This window comes from Entelurus aequoreus, linkage group LG08 (assembly GCF_033978785.1).
Source record: "Entelurus aequoreus isolate RoL-2023_Sb linkage group LG08, RoL_Eaeq_v1.1, whole genome shotgun sequence".
Classification (NCBI taxonomy): Eukaryota; Metazoa; Chordata; class Actinopteri; order Syngnathiformes; family Syngnathidae; genus Entelurus; species Entelurus aequoreus.
This window is the reverse complement of record NC_084738.1, coordinates 8982363-9000320: the sequence shown is the minus strand read 5'-3', so window position 1 is coordinate 9000320 and position 17958 is coordinate 8982363. Positions and strand designations below refer to the sequence as shown.

Sequence of the window (17958 nt, the reverse complement as noted above, 5' to 3'; positions counted from 1 at the left end):
ACCTTTGATTAGTATGTGGCGTGTGTATGCTACTCTAAGTGAATGGGTGTAGACGATGCGTAGAATTAATTGTGTAAGTCTTACCAGGGGTTGTTGTCTGTGAGTGTTGAATGTATCCTTCGTCGAGTCAAGGGGGTAAGGCGAAGAGGCAGTCCGTAAACAGGCAAGTAGTCGAGGGTAGGAGAGTGGCGGCGTAGTCCGTGTCCGAGCAGGGGTCGAGGATCGAGGAAGGCAGTCAGAGATCCGGACGGATGTCGAGAGGCAAAACACGATCACGGATGACGGGGAAGACACTGCGGAAGACACGAGGGACATGAACGAGGGAGACACGGAAGAAAGCACAGAGAAGGCGAGCAAGCACAAGGGAGGGAATGCCAGACGTGATGCTTACTGGGAAGATGAGCGATGTTCTGGCAAAGGTTCCTCGGGTCCGCTGGTCTTTATGCCGTGCCTTCTCATCAGGTCCAGGTGCGTTGATTAGTGATTGTCTGCAGGCTTGTCGCTGCGTGGGCATGCTGCGCTCAGCCCGAGCAGGGGCGTGTCTGAGTGCCGGCAGGAAACGCGGGTTCGAGCCCGAGCCGTGACATGTATATATATATGTATATATGTATATATATATAAAGCATATACACATATATGAGTACATATTATTATAATACAATGGCACCTGCGGTAGAAATGGATGGATGGGTGGATGGATATATAATTATTAATTATTATAATTGTTTTTTAAGAGTAAGTTTACTTCGGTGACAACCTCCTTAAGGTTTTTTAATCAAACAGAAATATCAAGCAGCTAAAATCCGCCAAACACGGATAAGCGTGGAGAGTGTTTTGCATTTCCCCATCATCCCTTGTACTGGATGCACACTCTTGGCATTCTCTTGATGAGCTTCAAGAGGTAGTCACCTGAAATGGTTTTCACTTCACAGGCGTGCTTGAGGCTCATCCAGAGAATGCCGAGAGTGTGCAAAGCAGTAATCAGAGCAAAGGGTGGCATATTTTGAAGAAACTAGAATATAAAACATGTTTTCAGTTATTTCACCTTTTTTTTTTGTTAAGTACATAACTCCACATGTGTTCATTCATAGTTGTGATGCCTTCAGTGACAATCTACAATGTAAATAGTCATGAAAATAAAGAAAACGCATTGAATGAGGAGAAGGTGTGTCCAAACTTTTGGCCTGTAATGTATACAAATGTTGAAAAGTCACAATTCCCGTAAATTGGACTCACAGTGACGGAATTTAAAGGGCCTGTTGGCACATATTGTTGATGAACATGTCGTTGAAAATGTTTTCCATCTCTTAGAGTCCAGCAGCGAGAGCAGCCGGCTGGCGGCGGCGACGCCACCTGTGCCCCTTGTCCTCCCGGCGCCTCCGGCCCCGTGTGCGGCTCTGACGGACACAACTATGCCTCGCAGGTGAAAGAACACGCCACCTACAGTGGGTGTGGGTTAAAAGAAATAGATAATACAGTATTATCTGCTCACAGATGCCACCTGCTGGTTGTTTGAGCCCACTGCAGCTAGTCCCGGATAGTTCCACTCCTTAATACTGTATTTTCCGGACTATAAGGCGCACTTAAAATATTTTTTTTCCCCTCAAAACTCGACAGTGCGCCTTATGTACGGAATAATTCTGGTTTTGCTTACCGACCTCGAAGCAATTTTATTTGGTACGTGGTGTAATGATAAGTGTGACCAGTAGATGGCAGTCAAACATAAGAGATGCGTGCAATGTGACGCGAGTGAACAACACCAACATTTTATATGTTCCATTGAAAATATAGAACATTACACACGGCGCTAAAAATCGATCAAAATGTTTTAGTCCGACTTTGGTAAGCTATGAAGGCCGCACCGCTTGATGGATTGTCGGCGCATTAAACATAGGAGTATTATTATGGTGTGTGTATAAGGTAAGACATATTATCTGGCGTTTTGTTTTGCAATATTATGCAAAAGCAACTTTTCTTACCAGGGTCGGCAACCCGCGGCTCTAGAGCCGCGTGCGGCTCTTTAGCGCCGCCCTAGTGGCTCTCTGAAGCTTTTTAAAAAATTTATGAAAAATGAAAAAAGATGAGGGGAAAAAATATATATTTTTTGTTTTAATATGGTTTCTGTAGGAGGACAAACATGACACAAACCTCCGTAATTGTTATAAATCACACTGTTTGTATTAAACATGCTTCACTGATTCGAGTATTTGGCGAGCGCCGTTTTGTCCTACTAATTTTGGCGGTCCTTGAACTCACCTTAGTTTGTTTACATGTATAACTTTCTTGGACGTGTTTTATGCCACTTTTTTTCTGTCTCATTTTGTCCACCAAACTTTTAACGTTGTGCGTGAGTGCACAAAGGTGAGTTTTGTTGATGTTATTGACTTGTGTGGAGTGCTAATCAGACATATTTGGTCACTGCATGACTGCAAGCTAATCGATGCTAACATGCTATTTAGGCTAGCTATATGTACATATTGCATCATTATGCCTCATCTGTAGCTATATTTGAGCTCATTTAGTTTCCTTTAAGTCATCTCAATTCAAAGTATATCTCATGACACACTATCTGTATGTAATATAGCTTTTAATTTGTTGCGGCTCCAGACAAATTTGTTTTTGTATTTTTGCTCCAATATGGCTCTTTCAACATTTTGGGTTGCCGACCCCTGTTCTAGTACCTGCTGATCTGTATTTGGGATCTGCATAAATCCTGAAAATTTGCGCTGGTCCGCCTTTGTAGTCCATGCTGACGCCGTAGTCGATAAGCTTCTTCTTTTTCTCTATCTTCTTATTATGGGACTGTGGAAGTCGATCCCTACCCGTTCCACAGACATCACGTCACAGGAGCCAGTCGTGTCCTTTTAACAGAGTTTTATTGGCCATGCATATCCAAGCACAATCTTTCCAGAAGCTTTTCTCTCCAGTCTCTCTCCCAACACTTCCTCCTCCGCTGGCCGCTCACCGGTAAAGACAACAGATGATTAGATAAACACGTACCACCTGTGAAATCTAATCACCTGCCAGCTGTGTCTCGCCGTCCCCTAGCCGATGGTGCTCCGCCCTCGACACCATTGGCAGAGGCGGTGACCTTTGCTCCTGCAGGCGCGCTGATCGCACATTCCCTCCACAGGGACATTCATCCTCCGCTGTTGGCATTTCTACTATAAAGTAGTGTAAAGTTCTTACTTATATCTGTCAGTAAACTCGCCATGAAAGCGCTAAAACATACCGGTGTAGTGAGTTGACATTATTCACCCAAGGAACTTTAGTTATTAGAGTTCCGGTCGGATGTTTTTTTCACGGGACACATTTCCGGTGTTGTTTCCAGATGAGGAAATGCTGCTCCGTTATTGATTGAAGTAAAGTCTGAATGTCATTAAAACAGTTAGCTCCATCTTTTGACACTTCTTCCACTCCCGTTCTTGCACGCTACACCGCTACAACAAAGATGACGGGGAGAAGACGCTGCCGAACGTGAGCCACGTAAATAAGACCGCCCACAAAAACGGCGCATCCTGAAGCGACTGTCAGAAAGCGGCTTGAAGATGATCTGTAAAACATCATCTATGCAACATTTTGACCAAAGAACCACCATTACATGTTATGTAGACCAGTGGTCCCCAACCACCGGGCCGCGGCCCGGTACCAATCGGTCCACGGACGCACAAGAAATAAAAAAATAAAAAAATTATAATATATATATATTTATTTTTTTATTAAATCAATATAAAAAACACAATATATACATTATATATCAATATTAGGGATGTCCGATAATGGCTTTTTGCCGATATCCGATATTCCGATATTGTCCAACTCTTTAATTACCGATACCGATATCAACCGATATATGCAGTCGTGGAATTAACACATTATTATGCCTAATTTGGACAACCATGTATGGTGAAGATAAGGTACTTTTTAAAAATAATAATAAAATAAGATAAATAAATTAAAAACATTTTCTTGAATAAAAAAGAAAGTCAAACAATATAAAAACAGTTACATAGAAACTAGTAATTAATGAAAATGAGTAAAATTAACTGTTAAAGGTTAGTACTATTAGTGGACCAGCAGCACGCACAATCATGTGTGCTTACGGACTGTATCCCTTGCAGACTGTATTGATATATATTGATATATAATGTAGGAACCACAATATTGATAACAGAAAGAAATGGGGGGAGGGAGGTTTTTTGGGTTGGTGCACTAATTGTAAGTGTATCTTGTGTTTTTTATGTTGATTTAATTAAAAAAAAAAAAAATTAAAAAAAAAAAACCCGATACAGATAATAAAAAAAACGATACCGATAATTTCCGATATTACATTTTAACGCATTTATCGGACATCCCTAATCAATATAGATCAATACAGTCTGCAGGGATACAGTCCGTAAGCACACATGATTGTATTTCTTTATTTAAAAAAAAAAATAAAATAAAATAAAATCCCCCCCCCGGTCCGTGGGACAAATTGTCAAGCGTTGACCGGTCCGCAGCTACAAAAAGGTTGGGGACCACTGATGTAGACCACAAGGAAGTGTTTTACTTTTAGAAAAAAAGAAAATAATAATATGACTCCTTTAATGCGCCCTTGTGGAGGTTTCCCTCTTGTCGGGGGTTCTCCTGGCCGACAGATCTTCGTGAGCCCGGTAGACAGTTTGAATACAGTCTGTTTATTATCATACACACAAGTGCTCAGGACTTTTCAGTCAGGCGTGTCCGTGCTTCCTCTCTCGGTCTCTTCGTGTGTGTGTGTGTGTCTTTTTGGGCTCCAACTTCCAACTCCAACAACTTGTCTCGTCCCGGCTGCTGCTAATAAAGGCCACAGGTGATTAGACAACAAGGCCCAGCCGGGCAATCTACTCACCTGCCGCTGTCTTTGAGGCCGGTCCTTGCACACTCTGCTCCGCGGCAGGCCCGCAGGCCACGCCCCCCACCCCCCACATCCTTACATAGGAAATAATATATTTCTTAAAATAGACCATTCATCGGCAGTGCCCCTTATAATCCGGTGCGCCCTACGGTCCGGACAACACGGTAATTCAGTCACACGCAGGATTCTCACAGGAATGAGGCAAAAATACAACCTTAATTACTGTCACAGATCAAAATGTTTGTTGTTGTTTCATGATAATTGTCTTCTCTGCAGTGTAAGCTGCAGCAGCAGGCCTGTCTCGCCGGCAAGTCCTTGACCGTCATGTGTGCTGGGTTCTGCCCCTGTGCCGTCGCCCACGTCACCTCCACCAAACACGGCAAGAGACCCCTTCTTCTTTTGAAGAGCTTTACTTGTAGGAAGTGTAAATGTCACCCGGGAGACTCTCAGGTATTCATTATTTAGAGTGTACACATCGTCCATCAACGAAGGCAAACGGTATTGATCGCGCACTTTGTGTGAATGCCAATGAATCAATCGGAGGACAAGAAGTACGTGTACTCCCATCACGTCATCGGCTTCGCTACATTTAGTCGCCGAAGTGCACATTACGCACATCACGTCACTGTTGGGACAAGCTGGACAAAACATTAGGTACACCTGCACCATCTTGTCAGATTCCATTCACAGGCTGTGCCTGTTCAAAATGCTACTTTTTAATTGATTTAAAAATCATCTTTATTCAAACCGGTGTGCATAATTTCAGTGCATATATGAGCACTATTTTTAATATTTTGAGCTTTTTTTTTTTTTTTTTTTACAATTTAGACATTTAAAACTCCATTTATTGACATTAGGTAGCCAGAACCACTGAAAATGACTGTAGTGTATTTTTAAGATTTTGTTTTGCAATTCTTAAAAAATATTTTTTTAAAGTTTACCAAAAAGTAATTGCAATGTTTTTTTCTTAATTTTATCGAGTATTTTAAACCTCAATATTTTCAAAAAAGGTATGCAAAATATCTTGACATTTTTACATTTTATTTTTTTTTTAATTTTAAAAATATTATCCCTTTATTTTGATTTTTTTTTTTAATATGTTGACCTATTTTTTTTAATATTTTGACATCCCATACATTAAAAGAAGTTCACCAAACTACAGAATATACTGCACTGCATTTGAAATTATTTTTTTCTTTATTTTATCTACTAGTGCTGTCGAACGATTAAACATTTTAATCAGATTAATCACACTTTTGCAGTTTAATTCATCGCAATTAATCATTTATTGACATTAGGTTGCCAGAACCACTGAAAATTACTGTAGTATATTTTTAAGATTTTGTTTTGCAATTCTTAAAAAATATTTTTGACATTCCATATATTAAAACAAGTTTACCATTATTTCAATGTTTTTTTTCTTAATTTTATCGAGTATTTTAAACCTCAATATTTTCAAAAAAGGTATGCAAAATATCTTGACATTTTTACATATTTTTTTTATTTTAATTTTAAAAATATTATCCCTTTATTTTGATTTTTTTTTTAATATGTTGACCTATTTTTATATATATTTTGACATCCCATACATTAAAAGAAGTTCACCAAACTACAGAATATACTGCAGTGCATTTCAAATTATTTTTTTCTTTATTTTATCTACTTGTGCTGTCGAACGATTAAACATTTTAATCAGATTAATCACACTTTTGCAGTTTAATTCATCGCAATTAATCATTTATTGACATTAGGTTGCCAGAACCACTGAAAATTACTGTAGTATATTTTTAAGATTTTGTTTTGCAATTCTTAAAAAATATTTTTGACATTCCATATATTAAAACAAGTTTACCATTATTTCAATGTTTTTTTTCTTAATTTTATCGAGTATTTTAAACCTCAATATTTTCAAAAAAGGTATCCAAAATATTTTGACATTTAAAAAAAAAAAAGTATTTTCATTTTAAAAATGTTATCCCTTTATTTTGATTTTTTTTAATATCTTGACCTATTTAATTTTTTTTATATATTTTTTGACATCCCATACATTAAAAGAAGTTCACCAAACTACAGAATGTACTGCAGTGCATTTCAAATTATTTTTTTCTTTATTTTATCTACTAGTGCTGTCGAACGATTAAACATTTTAATCAGATTAATCACACTTTTGCAGTTTAATTCATCGCAATTAATCATTTGTTGACATTAGGTTGCCAGAACCACTGAAAATTACTGTAGTATATTTTTAAGATTTTGTTTTGCAATTCTTAAAAAATATTTTTGACATTCCATATATTAAAACAAGTTTACCATTATTTCAATGGGTTTTTTTCTTAATTTTATCGAGTATTTTAAACCTCAATATTTTCAAAAAAGGTATGCAAAATATCTTGCCATTTTTACATATTTTTTTTATTTTCATTTTAAAAATGTTATCCCTTTATTTTGATTTTTTTTTTTATATGTTAACCTATTTTTTTTTAATTATTTTTATATTTTCACATCCCATACATTAAAAGAAGTTCACCAAACTACAGAATGTACTGCAGTGCATTTCAAATTATTTTTTTCTTTATTTTACCTACTAGTGCTGTCGAACGATTAAACATTTTAATCAGATTAATCACACTTTTGCAGTTGAATTCATCACTTGCGTGCACAATTTCAATTATCTTTAAAAAAAGACCCCAATATTTTGACATAAATGCAATTGTACTGTCAATATGTCATACAGGAACTTTTAAACATTGCGCAATTGATGATTAATGCGATACGTATGTTTGTGCTTAATTACATGAGTTATCACATCAACTTTGACAGCACTACTTTTGAATATCGCTCCCAATGAATGAATGAGGTAACCAAAACCACGGATAATAATATATATTTATATATATATATATATATATATATATATATATATATATATATATATATATATATATATATATATATATATATATATATATACACACAAAACCCAAAACCAGTGAAGTTGGCACGTTGTGTAAATGGTAAATAAAAACAAAATACAATGATTTGCAAATCCTTTTCAACTTATATTCAATTGAATAGACTGCAAAGACAAGATACTTAATGTTCAAACTGAGAAACTTAATTTTGTTATACAAATAATCATTAATTTAGAATTTAATAGCAGCAACACATTGCAAAAAAGTTGGCACAGGGGCATTTTTTACCACTGTGTTACATGGCCTTTCCTTTTAACAACACTCAGTAAACGTTTGGGAACTGAGGAGACACATTTTTTAAGCTTTTCAGGTGTAATTCTTTCCCATTCTTGCTTGATGTACAGCTTAAGTTGTTCAACAGTCCGGGGGTCTCCGTTGTGCTATTTTAGGCTTCATAATGCGCCACACATTTTCAATGGGAGACAGGTCTGGACTACAGGCAGGCCAGTCTAGTACCCTCACTCTTTTACTATGAAGCCACGTTGATGTAACACGTGGCTTGGCATTGTCTTGCTGAAATAAGCAGGGGCGTCCATGAAAAAGATGTTGCTTGGATGGCAACATATGTTGCTCCAAAACCTGTATGTACCTTTCAGCATTAATGGTGCCTTCACAGATGTGTAAGTTACCCATGTCTTGGGAACTAATACACCCTCATACCATCACAGATGCTGGCTTTTCAACTTAAAACCTAGAACCTAGAACAGTCCGGATGGTTCTTTTCCTCTTTGGGCCGGAGGACACGAAAACAATTTGAAATGTGGACTCGTCGGACCACAGAACACTTTTCCACTTTACATCAGTCCATCTTAGATGAGCTCGGGCCCAGCAAAGCCGGCGGCGTTTCTGGGTGTTGTTGTTAAATGGTTTTCGCTTTGCAGAGTAGAGTTTTAACTTGCACGTACAGATGTAGCGACCAACTGTAGTTACTGACAGTGGTTTTCTGAAGTGTTCCTGAGCCCATGTGGTGATATCCTTTACACACTGATGTCAGTTTTGGATGCAGGGGGATCCAAAGTCACGTGCAGTGATTTCTCCGGATTCTCGGAACCTTTTTGATGATATTACGGACCGTAGATGGTGAAATCCCTAAATTCCTTGCAATAGCTGGTTGAGAAAGGTTTTTCTTAAACTGTTCAACAATTTGCTCACGCATTTGTTGACAAAGTGGTGACCCTCGCCCCATCCTTGTTTGTGAATAACTGAGCATTTCATGGAAGCTGCTTTTATACCCAATCATGGCACCCACCTGTTCCCAATTAGCCTGTTCACTTGTGGGATGTTCCAAATAAGTGTTTGATGAGCATTCCTTAACTTTCCCAGTCTTTTTTGCCACTTGTGCCAGCTTTTTTGAAACATGCTGCAGGCATCAAATACCAAATGAGCTAATGTTTGCAAAAAATAACAAAAGTTTTCCAGTTTGAACGTTAAGTATCTTGTCTTTGCAGTCTATTCAATTGAATATAAGTTGAAAAGGATTTGCAAATCATTGTATTCTGTTTTTATTTACCATTTACACAACGTGCCAACTTCACTGGTTTTGGGTTTTGTATATATTGTGGAGAATGCATATATGGTTAAAAGTTCTTTCTTTATTCATAGTCATGTTTAAAGCAGCTAGTGTTTTTCCATTTGTACTCTTTCTATTTCTTTTAGGAATATGTCCGCAAGTAAACTGTGTGTGTTACCTTGAAGGCTTGCAATGTAGGAGTTGGAGTACTCCCTTATATCTTATCCGTAGTAGAACAATGAGCCTGTATTCCTTTCTGGGGGGACTGCTTTCCTTTTCAAGAAGTAGTTTCTTGCCGTTTGAATGTGAGACCAATTCGAGAAGCCGGTATGAATGTATTGGTCTGGGCTGGTCTCCTGAAGCTTCAGTAAAACTTGATAATATTCCTATTCTGTCTTGATGGTCCTTCTTACTCTGCATATTCGTCATCTGAAAGAATTTGGGATTGACCAGTGACTTTAATTCAGAGAGCTGCACCGGTCAGGACTTGGCCGACTTGGGCGACCGTCTCCGAGACTGGTTCCAGCTCCTGCATGGAAACGCCAAGCAGAATAACTCGGGCAAGCTCGGCGCTCGACCCGCCTCAGGTTGGTGTGCAAAAACACTCGCGTCGAAGACTCGGAAAATTAAGCAAATGCCTTTTGCAGCGTTGGATAAAAGCCTGTTAGCCAGCTGCAAGGACTCCATCGGCTGGATGTTCCTCAAGCTGGACGCCGACGCTGACCTCCACCTGGAGCACGGCGAACTGGCGGCCGTCAACCTGGACAAGTACGAGGTGTGCATACGGGCCTTCTTCAACTCCTGCGACAGCTACAAGGACGGCAAGGTCTCCATGGCCGAGTGGTGCCTCTGCTTCTGGAGGGAAAGTGAGTCAATGCCGTGGAAACGGACTACTCACGCTTTTTGAATGACAACTAGGAGCTTAATTTGTTCCTGAACAGGGTTCGTGAATAGAAAAATTCATATAGTGGAGCAAGTTTCCCCATAAGAAACAATATAAATATCAATAATGGTTTCCAGCCTCGACAAAAGTCCATATTTTCGTCGAGGTTTGTACACTTTGACCACAATATAAAGTGCTATGTATCAAACAATCACAACAAGTAGGTGACAAATCACCTTTTTATTTAATAACAAGCCGGAAAAACAGCAAGGGCAAGCTAAACTGTCCTTTGTATGCACTGCAAAAAGTCAGTGTTCAAAAAGAAGACAAAAAAAAATACAAAAATGAGGGGTATTTTATTTGAACTAAGCAAAATTATCTGCCAATAGAACAAGAAAATTTGGCTTGTCAAGACTTTCCAAAACAAGTAAAATTAGCTAACTTCAATGAACCCCAAAAAATACCTTAAAATAAGTATATTCTCACTAATAACAAGTGCACTTTTCTTGGTAGGAAAAAAATAAGAGACCTTTTTGCTCAATATGTTGAAAAATATTCTTAAATTAAGTAAATGTTAGTGCCATTATCTTGACATAATGATATGCGCTCGGCATTACATTTCTTGAAACCAGCAAATTTATACTAAAAACTAGAGATGCCGATATATGCGTTAAAATGTAATATCGGAAATTATCGGTATCGTTTTTTTTATTATCGGTATCGTTTTTTGTTTTTTTTTAATTAAATCAACATAAAAAAACACAAGATACACTTACAATTAGTGCACCAACCCAAAAAACCTCCCTCCCCCATTTACACTCATTCACACAAAAGGGTTGTTTCTTTCTGTTATTAATATTCTGCTTCCTACATTATATATCAATATATATCAATACAGTCTGCAAGGGATACAGTCCGTAAGCACACATGATTGTGCGTGCTGCTGGTCCACTAATAGTACTAACCTTTAACAGTTAATTTGACTCATTTTCATTCATTACTAGTTTCTATGTAACTGTTTTTATATTGTTTTACTTTCTTTTTTTATTCAAGAAAATGTTTTTAATTTATTTATCTTATTTTACTAATTTTTTTAAAAAGTACCTTATCTTCACCATACCTGGTTGTCCAAATTAGGCATAGTAATGTGTTAATTCCACGACTGCATATATCGGTTGATATCGGTATCGGTTGATATCGGTATCTGTAATTAAAGAGTTGGACAATATCGGAATATCGGATATCGGCAAAAAGCCATTATCGGACATCCCTACAAAAAATACCTTAAAATAAGTATATTCTCACTAATAACAAGTGCACTTTTCCTGGTAGAAAAAAAAAAAAAAAAAAGAGACCTTTTTGCTCAATATGTTGAAAAATATTCTTAAATGAAGTAAATGCTAGTGCCATTGTCTTGACATAATGATATGCACTCGGCATTACATTTTTTGAAACCAGCAAATTTATACTAAAAACTAGAGATGTCCGATAATATCGGCCGATATATGCGTTAAAATGTAATATCGGAAATTATCGGTATCGGTTTTTTTATTATCGGTATCGTTTAGTTTTTTTTTTTGTTTTTTTTTTATTAAATCAACATAAAAAACACAAGATACACTTACAATTAGTGCACCAACCCAAAAAACCTCCCTCCCCCATTTACACTCCTTCACACAAAAGGGTTGTTTCTTTCTGTTATTAATATTCTGCTTCCTACGTTATATATCAATATATATCAATACAGTCTGCAAGGGATACAGTCCGTAAGCACACATGATTGTGCATGCTGCTGGTCCACTAATAGTACTAACCTTTAACAGTTAATTTTACTCATTTTCATTCATTACTAGTTTCTATGTAACTGTTTTTATATTGTTGTACTTTCTTTTTTATTCAAGAAAATGTTTTTAATTTAGTTATCTTATTTTACTAATTTTTTTAAAAAGTACCTCATCTTCACCATACCTGGTTGTCCAAATTAGGCATAATAATGTGTTAATTCCACGACTGCATAAATCGGTTGATATCGGTATCGGTTGATATCGGTATTGGTAATTAAAGAGTTGGACAATATCGGATATCGGCAAAAAGCCATTATCAGACATCCCTACAAAAAATACCTTAAAATGAGTATATTCTCACTAATAACAAGTGCACTTTTCCTGGTAGAAAAAAAAAAAAAAAAAAAAAGACACCTTTTTGCTCAATATGTTGAAAAATATTCTTAAATGAAGTAAATGCTAGTGCCATTATCTTGACATAATGATATTAAATTTCTTAAAACCAGCAAACTTATACTAAAAACTGATTTATTGTTCTTAATGGAAAAGCAACAAGGCAACCGCTTGTTACTCTCGGGGTCTCCTAGCCGCTCAGGCAAATCATACAGTCTAAAAATGCATTTTTCCATCGATAACATGACATCATCATGCCAAGTGCGTGCTCTTTTTAATTGTAATTTTGAAGAATTCATCTGAATGTGCACGAACTATTTCTGTTCAAAATTGTTAGAAATGTCACGTGTTAAATGTTTAAATATTAACTGTCCGTTTACTGTACTGTGCCAACTGCACTACTATATGAGTACCTATTTTCTATAGTTCCATTGAAAATAGAACAGCAAAGTCCATTTGGCTGTCATCTGTTTTAATTATGAGACAAAATTGTATCAAAGTCATGATTTTTTTTGTTTATGCTTGAAATAAGAAGTGATTACTTTAAAAAAGTAGTTTTATACTTGTGAGTGTTGATGCCACAGCTTTGCAACAGTTGATATTCTAGTTTCAAGCATGTTTTACTCAATATAGGTCATCAAATCTCAGCAACAAGCTGTAATATCTTACTGAGATCATTTAGGACAAAAACTCTTAAAACAAGTAAAACACTCGAACATAAAATCTGCTTAGTGAGAAGAATTATCTTATCAGACAGAAAATAAGCAAATATCACCCTTATTTGAGATATTCAATCTTACTTAGATTTCAGTTTTTGCCGTGTGTGCTGCTCTGCCAACACACACAATTAGGCGCCCTTACAAATGATCAGAAATCACACAAAAACTCTCAACTTTAACAACCGTATTGATACAATAATAAACATTTAAATAAGTAAAATCCCCTTTCTATGTTATCGTCAAAGAAGCAGCTGAAGAAAGGAAAGAGAAGGAGGACGTAGGAGGTAAGGGGTGGGGTGGGGGAAGAGGTAGTGCCTTTTCCTCCGCTCTGAAACGTGCTGTGGTACGAAGTCGGGTGGTCCCGATATCAATATAAATGTATTTCGATACCTTTTGATACTTTTGTAAATAAAGGGGACCACAAAAAAATGGCATTATTAGCTTTATTTTAACGAAAAATCTTACGGTACATTAAACATATGTTTTTTATTGCAAGTTTGTCCTTAAATAAAATAGTGAACATACTAGACAACTTGTCTTTTAGTAGTAAGTAAACAAACAAAGGCTCCTTATTTAGTCTGCTGACGTATGCAGTAACATATTGTGTCATTTATCATTCTATTATTTTGTCAACATTATTAATTAACCTCTTAAGGCCCAAGCTGTTTGTTTACATGCTTTTTTTAAATTTCTCTTTGGGCTTATTGGACCCTAATTAGAATAAAAACTAAGAATCATCTTTTGATATGATGTACTTAGTCCATAAGTACACAAACGTGTACTTCATGTGTAGTGACATGCAAATTTATATTTTTACCCTTTTTTTCCCCCAAATTCTATTGTATGTTTTACTCTTCTGACACCACCAGATGGCAGTATAAGTGTCCACATAAGCGGCCATAAGACCCCAATTCAGTAGTGTACACAATTTTGGAAATAAGAGCTAAAAGGTGCTGTCCACGCATGTGGCCACAAAGCCTTTAGAGGTTTTAAGGACAAGCTGTAAAAATTAATTATTAATCCACTTGTTCATTTACTGTTAATATCTGCTTATTTTCCATTTTAACATGTTCTATCTACACTTCTGTTAAAATGTAATGATCACTTATTCTTCTGTTGTTTGGATGCTTTACATTAGTTTTGGATGATACCACAAATTTAGGTATCGATTCGATACCAAGTCGTTACAGGATCATACATTGGGCATATTCAAAGTCCTCAAGTGTCCAGGGACGTATTCACTGAGTTTATAAACATAATATGATTTTTTTTTAAAGATTTTGTGACGTTTAAAAATATTGATGTAATCATAGTAGTATCGACTAGATACGCTCTTGTACTTGGTATCATTACAGTGAATGTCGGATAGTTCACCACTAGGTGGAGCATGATAAGACGCATTCTTGGCTACACCGTGGTCCTTTTTAGTCCCATTATTTGAAGTTGTACGTGGTTAAAATGCGTAGCAAATGTTGTTTTTTTCCCGCCATTAAATGTGGCATCATTTTTTCATTTTGCAATGTTGCATTTGCTGGTCACAGAGCCGCCCTGCCTGGCCGAGCTGGAGAGGATCCAAATGCAGGACGTGTCCAAAAGGAAGCATGGTAAAACATGTTAGTATTTATCAATGATTGTTATTATTATTACAGTCCCTGACCACTTATGTGTACGTGTGCGTGTGAAGGGATGTACGTTCCCAGCTGCGACGAGGACGGCTACTACAGGAAGCTGCAGTGCGACCAAAGTGTCGGAGAGTGCTGGTGCGTAGACCACCACGGCGGCGAGGTGACGGCCACCAGGATCCACGGCAAGCCAGACTGTGGTAAGTGCAGCACAGACCGCTCAATTATACATTAAATGAATAAATACATAAATAAATACATACAATATTCAATAAATTGGTCACTTGAGCCAGAATACATTCAGAATAATCTCTAAAAAATAACGTATAATATATATATATTTTATTTAGAAAATTTAATTACCTACATGAGTAAAAAATAGATAAAGTGAATACCGTATTTTGTAGACCATAGGGTCTATTTTCGATCTTTTTTCATATGTAAGGCGCTCTGGATTATAGGGCGCATTAAAGGAGTCATATTATAATTTTTTTATTTTATTTTTTTATTTTTTTTAAATAAAGAAATACAATCATGTGTGCTTATGGACTCTATCCCTGCAGACTGTATTGATCTATATTGATTAGGGATGTCCGATAAATGCGTTAAAATGTAATATCGGAAATTATCGGTATCTGTTTTTTTATTATCTGTATCGTTTTTTGTTTTTTTTTAAATTTTTTTAATTTTTTATTAAATCAACATAAAAAACACAATATACACTTACAATTAGTGCACCAACCCAAAAAACCTCCCTCCCCCCATTTCTTTCTGTTATCAATATTCTGGTTCCTACATTATATATCAATATATATCAATACAGTCTGCAAGGGATACAGTCCGTAAGCACACATGATTGTGCGTGCTGCTGGTCCACTAATAATACTAACCTTTAACAGTTAATTTTACTCATTTTCATTAATTACTAGTTTCTCGGTAACTGTTTTTATATTGTTTTACTTTCTTTTTTATTTAAGAAATTTTTATTTATTTATTTATCTTATTTTATTTGATTAATTTTTTTAAAAAACATACCTGGTTGTCCAAATTAGGCATAATAATGTGTTAATTCCACGACTGTATATATCGGTTGATATCGGTATCGGTTGACATCGGTATCGGTAATTAAAGAGTTGGACATTATCGGCATATCGGCAAAAAGCCATTATCGGACATCCCTAATTAAAAGTAATGAATACAACACATCTTGAAATTAATTGAAAGAGTAAACCGTAAAAAATACTATTTAAAAAATTAAAAAAATTTTTTTTTTTACATAAATACAATCATGTGTGCTTACGGACTGTATCCCTGCAGGCTGTATTGATCTATATTGATATAGAATGTATATATTGTGTTTTTTATGTTGATTTCATAAAAAATAAAAAATAAATTTTTAATTCTTGTGCGGCCCGGTACCAATCGGGCCACGGCCCGGTGGTTGGGGACCACTGGTCTACATAACATGTGATGGTGGTTCTTTGGTCAAAATGTTGCATAGATGATGTTTTACAGATCATCTTCAAGCCGCATTCTGACAGTCGCTTCAGGATGCGCCGTTTTTGTGGGCGGTCTTATTTACGTGGCTCACCTTCGGCAGCGTCTTCTCCCCGTCATCTTTGTTGTAGCGGTGTAGCGTGCAAGGACGGGAGTGGAAGAAGTGTCAAAAGATGGAGCTAACTGTTTTAATGACATTCACACTTTACTTCAATCAATAACGGAGCAGCTTCTCCTCATCCGGAAACAACACCGGAAATGTGTCCCGTGAAAAAAACTCCTGACTGGAACTCTCTAATAACTAAATTTCCTTGGGTGAATAATGTAAACTCACTACACCGGTATGTTTTAGCACTTTCATGGCGAGTTTACTGACAGATATAAGTAAGAACTAGAGATGTCCGATAATATCGGCCTGCCGATATTATCGGACGATATATGCGTTAAAATGTAATATCGAAAATTATCGGTATCGGTTTTTTTTATTATCGGTATCGGGTTTTTTTTTTTTTTTTTTTTTTAATTAAATCAACATAAAAAACACAAGATACACTTACAATTAGTGCACCAACCCAAAAAACCTCCCTCCCCCATTTACACTCATTCACACAAAAGGGTTGTTTCTTTCTGTTATTAATATTCTGGTTCCTACATTATATATCAATATATATCAATACAGTCTGCAAGGGATACAGTCCGTAAGCACACATGATTGTGCGTGCTGCTGCTCCACTAATAGTACTAACCTTTAACAGTTAATTTGAGTCATTTTCATTCATTACTAGTTTCTATGTAACTGTTTTTATATTGTTGTACTTTCTTTTTTATTCAAGAAAATGTTTTTAATTTATTTATCTTATTTTACAAATTTTTTTAAAAAGTACCTTATCTTCACCATACCTGGTTGTCCAAATTAGGCATAATAACGTGTTAATTCCACGACTGCATATATCGGTTGATATCGGTATCGGTTGATATCGGTATCGGTAATTAAAGAGTTGGACAATATCGGAATATCGGATATCGGCAAAAAGCCATTATCGGACATCCCTAGTAAGAACTTTACAGTACTTTATATTAGAAATGGCAACAGCGGAGGATGAATGTCCCGTAACAAGAAGATAGAGAAAAAGAAGCTTATTGAGTACAGCGATAACTACACGGACTACAAAGGCAGACGCGCGCAATTTTTCAGGATTTATGCAGATCCCGAATACAGATCAGCAGGTACCAGAAGGTAAGAAAAGCTCCTTTTGCATAATAATGCGAAACAAAATGCCAGATAATGTCTTACCTTATACACACACCATAATAATACTGGTATGTTGAAGCACAGTACAATCCATCAAGCGGTGCGACTTCATAGCTTACCAAAGTCGGACTAAAACATTTTGATAGATTTTTAGCGCCGTGTGTAATGTTCTATATTTTCAATGAAACATAAACAATGTTGGTGTTGTTTACTTGAGTCATATTGCCATCATAGTGCAGTCTACACATATCTCTCATGTGACTGCCATCTACTGGTCACACTTATCATTACACCATGTACCAAATAAAATTGCTTCGAGGTCGGTCAGCAAAACCAGAATTATTCCGTACATTAGGCGCACCGGGTTAAAAGGTGCAATGTGGAGTTTTGAGGGGGGAAAAATGATTTTAAGTGCGCCTTATGGTCCGGAAAATACGGTATTTCAAT

General features: G+C 36.5%; 1 protein-coding gene across 1 annotated transcript in view; it reads left to right on the top strand.

The window, feature by feature from the left end:
- The window catches only part of LOC133655366 (testican-2-like), a 79788-nt gene that overhangs the window by 59360 nt on the left and 2470 nt on the right, over positions 1 to 17958 (top strand). Inside the window, exons 4-9 of the mRNA XM_062055455.1 lie at positions 1312 to 1423; positions 5156 to 5258; positions 9829 to 9948; positions 10009 to 10227; positions 14682 to 14744; positions 14825 to 14962. Of these exons, the coding sequence (XP_061911439.1) occupies positions 1312 to 1423; positions 5156 to 5258; positions 9829 to 9948; positions 10009 to 10227; positions 14682 to 14744; positions 14825 to 14962 (755 nt within the window). The remainder of the gene's footprint in view (positions 1 to 1311; positions 1424 to 5155; positions 5259 to 9828; positions 9949 to 10008; positions 10228 to 14681; positions 14745 to 14824; positions 14963 to 17958) is intronic.